At 39.0% G+C, this 16,244-nt stretch overlaps 1 protein-coding gene across 1 annotated transcript in view; it reads left to right on the top strand.

Moving 5' to 3' along the window:
- MET (MET proto-oncogene, receptor tyrosine kinase) overlaps positions 1 to 16,244 on the top strand; it is a 167,581-nt gene that overhangs the window by 65,893 nt on the left and 85,444 nt on the right. Inside the window, exon 3 of the mRNA XM_007525437.3 lies at positions 15,076 to 15,267. Coding sequence (XP_007525499.2) covers positions 15,076 to 15,267 — 192 coding nt within the window. The remainder of the gene's footprint in view (positions 1 to 15,075; positions 15,268 to 16,244) is intronic.

Genomic DNA, 16,244 nt, shown 5'->3' on the forward strand with positions numbered 1-16,244 from the left:
ATAAAGATGGGCCCAGGAAGTTGCTCAGAATTGTCCCACAAAAAAATGCAAAGGTTGATGTAAACAATGAAAGTAAAGGAAGACCCAAAGTTAGCTGAGACCACAAATTTAGAAAAGCTGTTTGATGCCAAATAGAAATAGGTAACTAGAAGAGGGTTCAGTTTAGTAAGAAAAACAATGAGTTAGAATGTCATCATCAGTAGCAATGTCATCAGACTTTGCTTGAAGGCAGTTACAGAGACAGGGCTGCTCCCCAGAAAAGAGAATTCTTCTGGGTGTGTGAAGTTAGGTCATCCCCACGAGACTGCATCCATCACTTCATGAATCACTAGTGCTGAGCCAGCAGCTGGCTGGCCAGATGCCTGGCTATGCTATGTTCAAGGAACTACATGCTGCCAGAGAAGATGCCTTTACTCCCTTTAGAGAAGAATCAGTTCTTCTTTAACTACTCCCTTAGTCTGTCTCCCATTAGAATGCCAGCTGAGGCCTCCTGCTGTCATGAACCCTGAACTATTGAAGCTAAAAGGCACATGTATCAAGGGGAGTTTGTGGCAGCAAAAATATTGAGGAAGCTTCTTAGCTTTTAAACTGTGGCTGAATACATCAGGCAGAGTCCTTTTCATAGCACAAACAGCTTTTTAGGATTTAACAACACTACTTGTCTCATTTTTATTAAGGGCCCCAAAGAAAAGTGCTTGGCAGAGAGCTGACTCTTTTAAATTTGCAGAGCTCAAGCTTAAGTGTTGGCCCTCCTGGATTCTTAAGAATAGACTGGGAGAAGTTAAAATATGTCTGGCGGGGGGGGGGGGGGGGTTGGTCAGGCGTTAACGCAGTGGGTTAAGCACACCTGGTGTAAAACGCAAGTACCGGCATAAGGATCCCGGTTCGAGCCCCCGTCTCCCCTCCTGTAGGGGAGTCACTTCACAGGCAGTGAAGCAGGTCTGCAGGTGTCTATCTTTCTCTCCTCCTTTCTGCCTTCCCCTCCTCTCTCCATTTCTCTCTGTCCTATCCAACAATGACGACATCAATAACAACAACAATAATAACTACTACAACAATTAAAAAAACTAGGGCAACAAAAGGGAAAAATAAGTAAATAAATACAAAAAAAAGTTTTAAAAAATATGTCTGAGAGAAAGAAAAAAAAACAACCAATAACACTGACTTTTCAGATTTCAGTACCTCTACTTCATTAAGTTTTATGTCAATAAATAAAGAAAAGAGTTTTGTTCTATACCACTTAATAAAGAGAAGAGATAACATGAATGAAATTCAAACAAATGGGCTTCATGGAGTGGCTGAAATTAAAAAGTTTGCCCTTAACACACATTTTTATTCTGAGGATCCATTTATACAGAGGTCCTACCCTAGAGATCTTGAGCATTGGTAGATTTTGATATATTTAGGGGATCCTGAAACTAATCCATACTGGATAACAAGGGATGACCACATCTGACTTTGAGGAACTTTCAATGTGTTCTAATAAATAGATTTTTGATTAGGGATGATGGGATGGTTAGCATTTTTCACATCCAATTTTTTCAGGAGTGTGCTTTAGATAATATTTTAGTCAATTACATGCAAAGTTCTAGGCAAAGAAGGATTGCTGTAAGTTTCTATAATGTGTACAAAGTATAATTGTAAATAAACTTTTTAAATTTTATTTATAAAAAGGAAACACTGACAAGACTGTGGAATAAGAGGGGTTCAACTCCACACAGTTCCCTACCCCAAAACTCCATATCCAGTCCCCTTCCTTGATAGCTTCCCTATTCTTTAACCCTCTGGGAGGATGGACTCAGGGTCATTATGGGATGCAGAAGGTGGAAGGTCTGGCTTCTATAATTGCTTCCCCACTGGACATGGGCATTGACAGGTCGATCCATACTCCCAGCCTGCCTTTCTCTTTCCCTAGTGGGGCAGGGTTTTGGGGAAGCAGGGCTCCAGGACACATTGGTAGGGTTGCCTGTCCAGGGAAGTCTGGTTGGCATCATGGTAGCATCTAGAACCTGGAGGCTGAAAAGAGAGTTAACATATAAAGACAAACAAATTATTAACTAACTATGAACCTAAAGGCTGGAGTAGTGCAGATGAAGAGTTGGGGGGGGGGGAGTCTCTGTTTTGTAGATAGCTAGTAGGCATATTTTAGTTACATTCCAAAGGGCCTGTGGCTATACTAAGTTTTTTTTATGTTCACATGTATTCATAAATTAGGACAAAATATATGCCTGAAAGCAAAAATACACAACAGTCTGCAGTGAGTCAATATAAAGTTCATAATGAAATAGTGTCTGCTTAGACTTAGATACCTTCCTCACCTACTTACTGTTACACTCCTCTCACTCACTCCAAAGCTAACCTTATCAAAGCAAGGACTGCAAAAGCTAAATAAGGGCAAGAGACTGGCCTACTTTAACAATAACTCTTTAGTCACTATCAGGCCACCCCATCAGCTGGGACCCTATTCGGGGAGTCCTGAGATTCCCAAACAGACATGATGGGCCTAGACCTCGAATAAATCCCTCTCCCCAATGTTACCGGTCATCTCTATCAGGAAAAACCCAATAGACCTCTTTGTGGGCCCCCATAGGACCTTGCCCTGAGCTTGGATCAACAACAGTAGAGAATGTTCCATCCTCCGAAGGGAGGCTGGACAACATACTCTATGCTATACCTGAGGAAGGTGGGTCCTGATACTGGGGCAGCTTGGAACGTTCCTACTTATGACCACAGAGTGTGAGCTCAGATCTACAGGGATGCAGAGGTCACATAGGTTCCTAAGCTGAATATGGGCCCCAGATCACATCAGATTGATGGAGTTTATAGTCAACAATATGTATACACCTTTCCCATATTTAGAAGCTACTATCTTCCCTGATCCAGCTTTCTGGTCCTTTTTCCAGCCATGACATCATCCCCCCAGACAATAACTTGGATCCAACTGCATATCAGATTTCAGGCTCAAGGGACTATAAAAAATAAAAAAATAAACTTTCTCTTAAAGTGCTTCTGTTTAGTCATGGCAAGAATGGGAGGGAGGTGGGATAAGTGAACTGGCAAACTTTTAGATGATAGTACATTTTTTTAATGTCTGCAAAACTGATTTAATTTATCTATAGAGGAGCTAAATCTGTCCTATAGATCAATTACAAGAATCACTATTTTAAATATATCACATTCTTAATTATACTGAATTAAATATAATTGCATAGTCGCTGCATACATCATAGTGTTAATTAAAGGAAACATGCTGAATCAAACACAGTAAGGGATATAATTTTTCAGTTTTCTTTTTGTATAAAAAGACATGTCTGAGTCAGGTAAAAAAAATTGGCAATACTCAGAACCAGAGAGGACCTATAGTCATACAGCAATGAAGTGGATTCAATCCCTGGCATCACATGAAATGACAGAATAGTGCTTTGGTCTCTCTCTCTCTCTCTCTCTCTCTCTCTCTCTTCTCTCTCTCTCTTCTTATATTAATTAAAAAAGATTTTAAAGCCAAGTGAGTTTTTTAAAATATGCCAATACTCATAAAAAGCTACAGAATAGCAAGGCTTACAAATCGTAGAATACTTATAATTTAACACCATGACAGTACATATGCCTTTGAGTTAAGGAAGCAATCTGTTTTTCTAAATAGATTCAAAGGGGCTGAGTGGCAGCATACCTGTTTGAGTATACATGTTAATATGTGCATGGACCCACGTTCCACCTGCGAGATGGAGAGGAACTTCATGAGGGGTGAAGCAGTACTGTAGTTTTCTCTCCCTCCCCCTTTATCTCTCCCTTCCTTCCCAATTTCTATCTCTATTCAAAAATAAATAAATAAGGGTAGGTCCATTTCTAGCCTTCTGAGAGTTCTCCAAACTGTTCCCCACAGAGGTTGGACCAATTGACATTCCCACCAGCAGTGCAGGAGGGTTCCTTTGACCCCACACCCTCTCCAGCATTTGCTGCTGTTACCTTTTCTGATGTGTGACATTCTCACAGGAGTGAAGTGATATCTCATTGTTGTCTTGATTTGCATTTCTCTGACAATCAGAGACTTGGAGCATTTTTTCATGTGTTTCTCGGCCTTTTGGATCTCTTCTGTGGTGAATATTCTGTCCAAGTCCTCCCCCCATTTTTGGATGGGGTTATTTGTTGTCTTGTTGTTGAGTCTGGCAAGCTCTTTATATATGTTGGTTATTAAACTCTTATCTGATGTATGGCATGTAAAGATCTTCTCCCATTCTGTGAGGGGTCTCTTGATTTGGGTAGTGGTTTCTTTTGCTGTGAAGAAGCTTTTTAATTTGATGTAGTCCCATAGGTTTATACTTGCCTTAGTCTTCCTTGTAATTGGATTCGTTTCATTGAAAATGTCTTTAAAATTTATGTGGAAAAAAAGTTCTGCCAATATTTTCCTCTAAGTATCTGATAGTTTGTGGTCTAACATCCAAGTCCTTGATCCACTTGGAATTTACTTTTGTATTTGGTGAAATACAGTGATTCAGTTTCATTCTTCTGCATGTTTCAACCCATTGTTTCCAACACCATTTGTTGAAGAGACTCTGCTTCCCCCATATAATAGTCTGGGCCCCTTTGTCAAAGATTAGATGTCCATATGTGTGGGGCCTCATTTCTGGGCTCTCAATTCTATTCCACTGGTCAGTGTGTCTGTTCATGTTCCAGTACCAAGCAGTTTTGATGACAATGGCCCTATAATAGTTTGAGATCTGGCAGTGTGATGCCTCCGGTTCTGTTCTTTTTTCTCAAGATCGTTTTGGCAATTCTAGGTCTTTTCTGGACCTACCCTATGACCCTGCAATTCCCCTCCTGGGGATATATCCTGAGGAACCCAAAACAGCCATCCAAAAAGATCTGTGTACACATATGTTCTTGGCAGCACAATTTGTAATAGCCAAAACCTGGAAGCAACCCAGGTGTCCAACAACAGATGAGTGGCTGAGCAAGTTGTGGTATATATACACAATGGAATACTACTCAGCTGTAAAAAATGGTGACTTCACCGTTTTCAGCCGATCTTGGATGGACCTTGAAAAAATCATGTTGAGTGAAATAAGTCAGAAACAGAAGGATGAATACGGGATGATCTCACTCTCAGGCCGAAGTTGAAAAACAAGATTAGAAAAGAAAACACAAGTCGAACCTGAAATGGAATTGGAGTATTACACCAAAGTAAAAGACTCTGGGGTGGGTGGGTGGGTGGGGAGAATACAGGTCCATGAAAAATGATGAATGAAATAGTGGGGGTTGTATTGTTAAATGGGAATCTGGGGAATGTTATGCATGTAAAAAAAAAAAAAAAAGAAGTAGAAACGCAAAGCAGAAATTGACTGAGTTTGGAGTATGGCACCAAAGTAAGAAAGCAGAAGTACACTAGAGTTTGCAGTGAGTACCTCCCTAATACTTCCTCTCCACTTTTCCAAGCTTTGGGTCCATGATTGCTCAACAATTTGTTTGGCTTTGTATGTTAACTCTCTTTTCAGTCACCAGGTTCCAGGTGTCATCAGGATGCCGGCCAGACTTCCCTGGATTGAAGACCCCACCAATGTGTCCTGCAGCTCAGCTTCCCCAGAGACCCACCCTACTAGGGAAAGAGAGAGGCAGACTGGGAGTATGGACCGACCAGTCAACGCCCATGTTCAGCGGGGAAGCAATTACAGAAGCCAGACCTTCTACCTTCTGCAACCCACAATGACCCTGGGTCCATGCTCCCAGAGGGATAGAGAATGGGAAAGCTATCGGGGGAGGGGGTGGGATATGGAGATTGGGCGGTGGGAATTGTGTGGGGTTGTACCCCTCCTACCCTATGGTTTTGTTAATTAATCCTTTCTTAAATAAAAAATAAAAAAATAAAAAAAAAACAACAATATAACCCCTAAAATAAATAAAATAAATAAATAAATAAAATATAAAAATAAATTTAAAAATATTATTTAAAATGTATTCTCATATTTAATGTCAAAATTACATTAGAAACTGAAAAATCTTTAAAAATTATGTGCTCTTCAAAATTTTATATGCAATAGTCAATCTGTATCCAAAATACTTGTTTTGAATGTGAGGGTAATCTGGCAGTGACATCTGTCACCCCATTGATCTCCAGGGTTGGTTTTGCTGATCTGACTGGCTAAGCAGATGTCCTCTTCCTCCCTCCCTCATCATTCCATGTGTGTCTGCACACTCAGTCGAAGAGGGTGGCCATCCCCAAATAGAGACCAACTGGTCTTCGGTTAAGGGTAACTGCAAGTAGCTGCACCCCCCTGCTAGAACCTCCAGACAAACTCAAAAGTTCCAAAATGTATGTTTTGGAATAGCTGCTGGTAGTTGGGGACAGTCACTGTTTACTCCTGCTTTCCTAAAAGTCCTGAACATTTGTTCTGACAGGAGATTGATGGCAGTCTGGTAATTCCAAGCTCAAGGGAATCGTTGGGAAGCCATCCATAGGCGCCCATCTTGGTCGAGCTTGAAAAGAACTTTGAGGTCAATTTGCTTAATCTCTGCTTTTACAGGATTAGAACATTGTAGTTCAGGGATAATGGTCTTGGAACTAGAAGACCTACATTTAATCCTGGCCCTGTTGGTGGTGATCATGTGGCCACTCCATGCCTCAGTTTCTTCCAGGAATTGTTATGTTACTATTTGGAAAATGCTTATAACAGTGCCTAACACATTGAGGACAAATAAATCCTTATTAAGTAAGTAAAATAAAACTCAAACCCAAAGAGATCAAGTGATTTGCATCAAATCTTTGCTGGGATAGAACAAGTCCTGCCTTGTAGGCATGTACATTCTTCTTTTCTTATCCCTTTTTCTATCATTTTATTGTGGGGGGGTCGTCATTTATAGTACAGTTGTTGGCACATGGGTACATTCTTCTTTTCTTCTAGATTCCTGGGTCATCTGTAGAATCTGGTTTGTCTCCGATATACTGTAGGAGCCAGTAGCTTGGCATCATGATGCAGTTTAGAGAACTTAGAGGGTTTCAAATCAACCACTAGGATTTGACTCTGAACCTGTTTCTTCATCTGTATAAATATGATGATAATAATAACCCAATTCACAGAGGAATTTGAAAGGATCAGATAATGTACTTTGAAAACCGTAATCTACTATGCAGATGTTATTTAGCATAATTACTGTGAATTCCCATAAGCTGGGGGGGAAAAAAAGTCTATGAGAATATTTCAAGCCTCTTTAGGATATCAAGAGGTTGGAATGGGAAGAAGCTTTTTTGTTTGTTTTTACTTTTATTTATTTAATTTGATAGGACAGAGAGAAATTGAGAGGGAAGGGGGATAGAGAAGGAGATAGACCTGCTTCATCACCACTTGTGAAGCTTTCCCCCTGCGGGTGGAGACTGGAGGTTTGAACCCAGGTCCTTGTGTATGGTAATATTTGCGCTCAACCAGGTGCGCCACTGCCCGGCTCTAAAAAAGTTTTTAATAGGCTTTCTCTACCTTCTCACTTCCCCATTGTTTACTTGAAAATTTATTGTCATTATGATACACAATTAGCCTTTATATCCTTGAGTTCTGCATCTTCTGTTTCAGTCAACTTTAGGTCAGGGTACACACAATGTATTTAGACCAGGGCCTACCAGTGGCACACTTGATTGAGCACATACATTACTGTAAGGACCCAGGTTCAAGCTCCTGGTTCCCACCTGGAGAGGAATGTAATGGGTGCCTCTCTTCCCACCTCTAGTTCCCTCCCCTCTCCTTTCTCAGTTTTTCTCTGTCCTATCATATAAAAGAAAGAAAGAAAGAAAGAAAGAAAGAAAGAAAGAAAGAAAGAAAGAAAGAAAGAAAGAAAGAAAGAGGCCACCTGGAGTGTTGGATTCATCACACAGGCACCAACTCCCAGTAATGGCCCTGGTGGCAATAAAAATAATTTTAAAAAATAATAAAATAATTGCACTAAGACCTATCATGCTTGCATCTATACTGTGTATAGTATTTTTGTTATTACTCCTTAAACAATATAATAACAACTATTTACATATGATTTACATTATTTAGGTATTATAAGTCATCTAAAGATTATTTGAATTCTGTGAGAGAATGTGCATAGGTTATGTGCCAGTTCTACACCATTTCATATAAGGAACTTATGCAGCCTCGGATTTCAGTATCCTTTAAGTTTCTGGAACCAGTTTTTATGGATACTGAGGAATGAGTATGTTCACACATACAAAATAATTATGTACTATATAGTTCATGAGTGTGTGCATGTGCGTGTGCATGTGTGTGTGTATGAGAGAGAGAACAGAGACAGAAATACTGGAAACAGCTATTTCTCTATTGCCAGGCTTAAAAAAGGGAGCACTGCTAATGCTTTTAATACCTTTTGTTTGTTTCAAAAGTGAGTAAATAATGATTGTGAGTTATTTATTTATCCCTTACCTTTAGTAATATTACATATGTGTAGAGGCCTAAACAATATATTACAGTGAGTGAATTGATTTTCTTAAAATATCTTAAATCTTAGGGTGTTTTGTGTCCTCCTATACCCTGATACCATTTCACTACTTCCTCAACCAGTAAAACACATTACTTTTATCATTCAAAACACCTGTAAAAAGACTTTAGAAGAGGATAAGGCTTTGTGTCTACATGATTAACAGGAGGTAAGGCACCAACTGCAAAAGTAAATATGAGTCCAAGAATGGGAAGGGTCTTGTGCCAGGATAACCACAAGATCTGTGTCTTACATGATCACCTCACCTTTTGTCTTAGTGTAGAAAAAGTCTAGGAACTGGTAGCCTGGGAGGTGCAGTGGATAAAGCACTGGACTCTCAAACATGAGGTACTAAATTTGATCCCAGGTATTGTGAGTGCTGCAGTGATGCGCTTGTTTTGTTTTGCTTTTTGTCGTTGATGTTGTTTGCTTTGTTTTAATTTGCTTTACTTTTTCTCTCATTAGTAAATAAATAAATTTGGGGGGGAGGGTAGTAGGCAAACTGTCTCTAAGACGCAGAAGTATGAGGTTATCATTGGGAGGGGGAAAGCACAGAACTTTGGTGGAAAGTGCAGTGTGGAACTATACCCTGTAATCTTAATAATCTTGTAAAGTATTAACCACAAATTTAAAAATGGATTGGGAAAAATCTATCAATAATCTTTTCTTTTTGTCTCCAGGATTATTGCTGGGGCTCAGTGCCTGCACTATGAATCCACTGCTCCTGGAGGCTATTTTTTTCCCTTTTGTCACCCTTGTTGTTTATTGTTGTTGTTGTTGGATAGGACACAGAAAAATAAAGAGAGGAGGGGAAGACAGAGAGTGGAAGCGAAAGATAGACACCTGCAGACCTGCTGCACCACTTGTGAAGTGACCCCCCTGCAAGTGGGGAGCCCGGGGCTCGAACCGGGATCCTTATGCTTGTCCTTGTGCTTAGCGCCATGTGTGGTTAACCTGCTGAGCTACCGCCCAGCCCCTCAATCAATAATTTTAACAGGCCCGGCTGGCAGAAGAGCATGAGGACCCTGGTTTAAGTCCCTGACTACAACATGGGAGCAGTTGGAGGGGGAAACTTGATGTGTGGTAAGAGTGATGCTATGGTACCTGTTCTCTCTCTGTCTTCCTTTCTGTCTCTGGCTTTCATCTTCTATCTAAAAGGAAAAACAAACAAACAACAACAACAAAAAAAAACATGGCTATCAGGCATGGTGGAGCTGTACAGGCACTGAGCTCCAGCAATAACCCTGTTGGCAAAGTTAATATAGTAGTAATAAAACATAAATTAGGGAAGAGTTTATACCATGCTCAGGAATATGGACTTTTCCTGCTCATTATAGGTATCATATAGCTAGATTTGAAAGCCAAACTGATTAGAAAACAGCCAAAAATTCCAGTGTTCATCTCTGTACTGTGATCCAGAAAATAATGATTAATTTCAGCCTTCCTCTCAGGAAGGGAATTAGGGGTGGGCAGCTCTACATTTCCTATTATGAAAAGTTTGTAGGCTTTGTATCTGTTACTGGCTTTTTGATAAATGAGCCTTACTCTTTGAAAGTTACAACTTCCCTTGACTTTCAGATTCTCATATGTAGAACAAGAGGCTAAAATAGTCTCTGAGGCCCTCTCCATTTTTATAATTATGCAATTCTCAGAACACTGCCCAGAATAGTAAACAGTAGCAAATGAAATCCAAAAGCTTGCAAACCAGAGAGAACAAAATTATAATGCCTAACCTAATATGAACTGTGGACTGTGACCACACCCTTAGCTGCCCTGAAACTCTTCATCTCTTCTTCCTGAGAACCCTCACAGCACTGCTCTGAGTCTGGTGGGTGGTACATTAAAAGGCCAAACTCAGTACCTGGCACATTTTAGGTATAGGGTAAATGTTGATGTCCTCCCTCCCTCCCTTCCTTCCTTTCTTCTTTCACCATTTGTTACTAAAAGGAGAGTTTTTGTCTTTCTCCTCAACTGGGACTGGGGTGAAACCTTCTCTGTGGAGTAGTCTACAGTGCCCAAAACAGCTGCTATACTAAAGAACTTTTTTCCACCACCCTTCATAGTTTTACTTCCCAAAGCACGGTGCCTTCTGCCTTTGAGAGAAACACAAAAGTGGCATTAAAATTCCTGGCAGAAGGTCTTAGTAGCCCTTTCAGCTGGACTCAGTTACACCCCAGATACAATATCCAGGAATTTTGTGTCTAAAAGAGCTGGGAGGAACCACTCTATTTCCAATGAGGGCTAAGTAGGAGGAATAATCTGCAAACATGTTTACTCATTATTTTGAAAAGATATGGTAAATCAGACTGAGAGTTAAGCCATATTTGCACAGTGCTTTGCTTTTGAATGCTGAGAACTTGAAATCAAAGCTTTCCAATAGTTAAAGTTCTACTATTCTACCTCAAAGACAGTATGTGATTCCACAAGTCAGTTCCTGCCACTTTGACCCCCCTCGTCATTGAGTTTATGGGACTCTCAGCAGGAAGAGACAAGGAATAGTCCATTCTCCAGCAGCAGCTTTGTCCCAGAGGTCTAGCACTCCTGTCTCCTGCAGATCTCAGCAATGGAGAACATTAAAAAGAAAAAGTTAGGACTCCTTTGCTTTTGAAGTTTGAATGCCACTTGAACCCAACATAGTATATTTTTTGCCTCCAAATTACACAATTTTTCAAGATCAAGAAGTTCTGTTGATTCAGTTTCAATATAGTGCAATGTTTCTATACTTAGGAATTTGATTGGGGAAGGGGTAGAAACAATTTAATTCCATAAGGAGGTACATTTAGAGCTTTACTATTTCCTGAAGAAGATACCTTACAGTTTATGATCTAAATGCTACAGTAACTTCAGTGCAGAGTTCTCCATTTATGTTTTAACAAGTAGTGAAACATACAGAGGAGCTGAAGTTATGGTTGCATTGCTCACTCTCCTCCTGCTTTTGTAAAAGGTTGTCAAGTTCCTGAGAGTTTCCGGACCCTCTGACATTCCTCTCACCTCCATTCTTCAACCTATTGCACTCAGTAAGGCTAAGCACAAAGCAAGCTGATTAGGCAGATGGACTTTATTTCTGGTTACTTTGAAGATGCATTAACTTTTCAACAAACTGTTATTAGATACTTGCTGTGTAGTTAGCAATGGGTATGCAAGATGAATGAGACAATTTCTGCTTCTACTGATAGAACGGTACTACTAGCAAAGGTGTTCTCTGAAGGCCACAGATTATTTTATAACCCAGTGAATCCATCGTATCCCCTTAAGTACTGCAGCTGAGGTACATCTTAAAGCTCTCAGTATGCCACCTAGCCATAAAAAAACTGAGTAAGAACAAGGAATCGAAGGTACAAAACAACCACAGAAGCCAACCCTAATAAGCAGCTACCTCGGGAGTCAGGCGGTAGCGCAGCGGGTTAAGCGCACATGGCGCAAAGTGCAAGGGCCTGTTCCCCACCTGCAGGGGAGTCCCTTCACAGGTGGTGAAGCAAGTCTACAAGTGTCTTTCTTTCTCTCCCCTCTCTCCATTTCTCTCTGTCCTATCCAACAATGAATACAACAATTAAAAAAAAAAAGGAATAAATAAATTTTTTTTTAAAAAAAAAGCAACTACCTCTGTAACAGAATACTTTAACTGCCATTCTCTTTAAGACTAGTCATTGTTCCTTTAAGCAACTCAGCTCCCTTGAGTTCTGGCTATCTCTATAAGATGGATGACTAATCACCAATATAAACTTAATTACCAATTAATCTACTACTATTGAATTGCTGGCACATCTCAGTGATCTGCTACTCTGCCAAGGAATCTATAGTACTTCCATGGAAGAAGTCTTCTAATTAAATAGTGAGGCAGCAAAGCAGCACTCATTAATAAATCACAACAAATATCTAGACCTAAAACAGTTTTTAAGTATAAGAGTGAGTAGATTTTGCATCCCTGAAACTTTTTTGTGAACTTACTGCCATTTTTTAAATGAATACGTGGTTGTTGCTATATAGAAATAGAGCTTTTAGGTGATGTTTTTAGTCATGAAAGTCAATAGATAGGAGCTTTACATTCCAATAAGAAGGTTATTTTATAGAAGCAAAACTAAGTGTTTTATTCCAGGTTATTCCTAAACATTAAATTGCTTTGAACTATATACTCTGATGATTTTCTGACTATTATAAATAAGACAATAATAGAAAATTTTTCATTCTTCAAATAATGTTCATGAACCTCCTTCATGAGCATTATTTGAACTATCTTCAAAGAATGAGCTTTTCCATCTTTTTACATATTAGGGCATTTTTCTTAATACATGCTTCCTATTCCCTATTATTTTCCCCCAAATCTACCAGTTCCCAAGTGTTTTACCAAAATGATGGGGGCCAGACACTTAACTTCTTACTTATGAACCCTTAATACTCCTGATCTTGAAAAAAGCTGTCTTTAGAAGTAGTAACTTATATTTCCATACTCATTCCCCATCTAGCTATGATTGATTCACTTACTTATTCATTCAGTTAACATTTATTAACTATGTATTAACTATGATATTTTATCAACTACTAACAATATAGTGGTGAACAAGCAGGGACCCAGATCACAGGGAGCCACTTAGGAGAAATCTCACCTCAGTGACACAAGAAAACATCAATTGCAGCTATAACAGGCACTGCATAGCTAAAAGTTTTATAACAGACTATCTCAGAAGAATTTTACCTAGATACTAGGGCTGGGAAGGGTGGGTACAATGTCTCCTGAAGAAATGATTGATGGACATGCTGATATTTGAAGGGAGCATAGGACTTAACAAGCTGAATGAAAGTCAAGGAAACACCAGGCAGAGTGAGCATCATGTAGTGGGAGGACAGGTGGGGTATTTTTGTAGAACTGAAAGAAGAGGCCAGTTCACTGGAGCACAAAGAGCAATGGAGAACACACTCCAGCATCCACATGAGACAGAACCCTGTAGATTGTATGTAAAAGTGTGTCCTTTATTCTGAGAGCTAAGCAGAGATATGAAGACTTAAAACCTAGGAAATGATGATTTAAATGCTTTGAAATAAAAATCTGACTGCAGTGTAAAGCTTAAATCTGAAAAGAGATTGAATAATATTAGCTGTGTCAAGTTCTGTTGGGAAGCCCTTGTAGTAGTCCAAGAAAGGAGAGGAATGACTTCAATCAAGCTTGATGTGGTAAAGATAGAGACAACTAGATTGAGCTAAGAAAGTGCACTTGGTGGGAAAGCAGGGACAACACTTAAATTTGTGACGTGTGTTATTTAGAAGGAAAATATTCCCAAACTCACTGGAATGTATTGTATTGTGCTAAGATTAAGCATAGGTGAGGGTGGTGGTTTTCTACTTTATGTTGAGCCTGAAGTCTAAAATATCTGAGTGCAGATTTCATAGGCCACTTTATATGTGCAATGTCAGCTGGCTTAGAGGAGAATAGACTGCAGGTACAGATCTCTGTGTAGACTAAATAACAACAGGCATTTTAGGAATGGGGACTACCTGAGGAAGGTGAGTAAAGGAGTAGTTCTAGGATGAAGCCTTGAGAAGCTGCTAACATGGATAGCCAGGCCTATCCAGATGGTGCTTAAAAGGAGATGTAAATGTTCCAATTCATGAAATTAAAAGTAGAAGACTGAAATATCTCAGTGAAGAGAGGAATTTTTAGTGTTTATTTGTTACCTACTACTAAACAGTACATTTAATTTTTTTAAATTATCTTTATTTATTTATTGGACAGATACAGACAGAAATTGAAAGGGAAGGGGGTGATATAGTGGAAGAGAGAGAGAGAGAGACACCTGAAGCCCTGCTTCACCACTCTCAAAGCTTTCCCCCTGCAGGTAATTGCCTTTTAGTAAGTTAGTTATGTGAAGCATTTGATGTACAACTTTTTTTTTTAACTTTCACCATAATTGATATTGAATGGTGTTCCCTGCATGCTAGGTTCTATTGTAAGAGATTTCTATCTTCTTGCTCGTTTAATCTTTATAGCAGCTCTAAATGGTGGTAGCAATTATAAACACGTACTTCTGTTTTATAGATAGGGGGTTTGAGATAAAGGCAACATGGATTTTCCACACACATAGAACAGGAGATTTACAAAAGCAAAGAATCAGTAGGGACTAGGAGTTGATGCAAGCACTTGGTTCTAGGGACTACACACTGCTACAGTATCACTGCACACAAACACTCAAGATACAAGATTTAAACTAGAATATCCTCTTACAACTAACATTTATATTATTCCAGTGGAAATTGGCCTTGGACTTGTTTGCCCTTTTTTTTTTTTTGTCAAAAGACTGAGACATTACAATTTTGTTTTTTCTTTCCATAGCACCAGCTAAGTTCCATCTTGACGTGTGCACATATTAAAGCACTGTGAAAACTGTAATTGTAAGGTTTAACCTCCACTGAGGGGGGGGGGAGAGAGAACACAAAAAACAAAAGGCAGTGCCTTGAGCTGCTTACATCACTAGACATATTTCTACTTATTTTGAGCTTTCTGTACTGTTATCTTTGCCATTCCCCTCCAGGCTCTGAGAGAATACACTGAAAAGTTTCTTACCAGCTTGTTCACATCTAGATTTCCATTAATTTCATGACCATATTTTATTTCAGACACTTTTGAGAAATTCATCAAGCTGTGATGTGCGCAGTGATGAATATCGAACAGAGTTTACCACAGCTTTGCAGCGTGTTGACTTATTCATGGGCCAATTCAACCAAGTCCTCTTAACATCTATATCCACATTCATTAAAGGAGACCTCACCATTGCTAATCTTGGCACATCAGAAGGTCGCTTCATGCAGGTAAGTGCTTCCTGGGAGCAGGTGTGTTTGTTTTATCTGATATTACGAAGTTCATTTGTTTTTGTTTTTGTTTTTTTTGCATTAAGGTATTTGCAAATACTGTAAAGTAAAAATCACAGAAGAAGAAACTGTAAACAGACTAAAAGCAAAACAATGAAGCCTGGTCCATTTTTTTTTTTTTTGTGATGTGTATGGCTTTTTTTTTTTTTTTTTGCTTTCTGTCTAAATGTGGTTGCTTTAATTTTCTTGCCCACAATAGTTTTGAATTTTGAGGGTTTTTTTCCCATTCATTATTCTTATCACATGATTGAAAAATAAAATGAAACAATTAAAGCACTTCCAGGAGATGTTTTCCTATTTCAGGGGAAGCTACGCATCAATGGAAAACTATTGTGTGAACCTTGCATTTCCATGAGAAGAAACATTCACATCATTGAAAAATATTGGCAGAAGTTAGGGAGGAACATTATAATCAGAATCTCACTGTAACCCCAGCTCTTCTTATTCTGTAGAATGATGGGATCAGATACAAAGAAGTTCAAGTGCTAAAAAAAAAAATCCAGATTTTATTTTGAAATGCTCTTGATGGATAGCAGCAGTATTTCCATATAATAAAAATTCACACTTCACAATAATAATAGTAGTAAGTAATAATAATAAGTAATAGTGTTTCCAAGCTGCAAAAGTCATAGTACTTTGCAAAAATTAGGAAGATCTTATGTTGGCTCTGTTTTACCATTTTAATAATTATTGGGAGTTTTTTAACATAAACTCATTAGAGGCTCTGTGATTAGTGAAGCATGAGGACATTTCTGGAAATGATGAATTTCCACAAATACTTAAACTCTCTTTTAAAGGAATTTCATAATCTCTAATTAACATCCTAGTTAGACAGTGACTCCTAGTAAGCCAATTGAGCAGGATATTTTCCTATGACTTGCCCATCTGTACATGTGATATGTGTGTGTGTGTGTGTG

The sequence above is a fragment of the Erinaceus europaeus genome, chromosome 8 (genome assembly GCF_950295315.1).
Source record: "Erinaceus europaeus chromosome 8, mEriEur2.1, whole genome shotgun sequence".
NCBI lineage: Eukaryota > Metazoa > Chordata > Mammalia > Eulipotyphla > Erinaceidae > Erinaceus > Erinaceus europaeus.